Below are 715 nucleotides of genomic sequence, written 5' to 3'. Positions count from 1 at the left end.
CCAAATAACTGTGTCCAATCCTTGTCAGCACATTCTCCTTCAGTGCCAGCCCTACAATGTTCTGTTGATACCCATTTCGAACTAGGACAGTGAGAGAGGAAGGCTCATAACCATGCCTGCATTCTACCCTCTGCTTCCCTTATGCACACTGACTAGTGTAGAGGTCAAGTATGTCTTCCCTACTTCCCCTCATCAAATTCCCTTTCCACCTCACCTCTATAGTCAAGAGCTCTCCAGCATTCTTTATTCCATTGATGCGTGCAACTTTTCTAAGTTCCTTTAAGCCCTCATCTGGTTTATTGTTGACAATCAGCCATCTAGCTGACTCTGCAAGCCACCTAATCAAAGAGGAAGACATAGGGACAATCACTCTTCATTGCTTCTTTTCATAGAACTGCACTGCTGACATGCCCACTTCCATCTACTACCCTCCACTTACCAGTATACCAGGAGATGTAACCTACCTTCTTTTGTACCATGATTCTGACAATCTGAGGACGACCCCCATGCAGCACCACTTCACTGCCGGGAATACAGACTTGGTGTCAAAGTGTCTCCCCTCTTACTCAGGTGGAAATGTACCACAAAGCTCATGAAAGTCAATGGTGACTTCCACCTTCCAAGGCCTTTGTAGGGGCCAAGCAAATGTACATTCCTAATATATGTACACTTCGTAGTGGTTACGAATCGGGCTGCGAACCTTAAGGTTAGCAGT

General features: G+C 45.7%; 1 protein-coding gene across 1 annotated transcript in view; it reads right to left on the bottom strand.

Annotated features, from left to right (window-relative positions):
• Positions 1-214: 214 nt before the first annotated feature.
• LOC102830941 (solute carrier family 22 member 9-like) overlaps positions 215-715 on the bottom strand; it is a gene marked incomplete at its 3' end in the record, with an annotated part of 5,524 nt that continues 5,023 nt past the window's right edge. The window contains exon 4 of the mRNA XM_006875064.1: positions 215-338. Within this exon, the coding sequence (XP_006875126.1) occupies positions 215-338 (124 nt within the window). The remainder of the gene's footprint in view (positions 339-715) is intronic.

The sequence above is a fragment of the Chrysochloris asiatica genome, unplaced genomic scaffold (assembly GCF_000296735.1).
Source record: "Chrysochloris asiatica unplaced genomic scaffold, ChrAsi1.0 scaffold00310, whole genome shotgun sequence".
Taxonomy (NCBI): domain Eukaryota; kingdom Metazoa; phylum Chordata; class Mammalia; order Afrosoricida; family Chrysochloridae; genus Chrysochloris; species Chrysochloris asiatica.
This window is presented reverse-complemented; position numbering and strand designations above follow the sequence as displayed.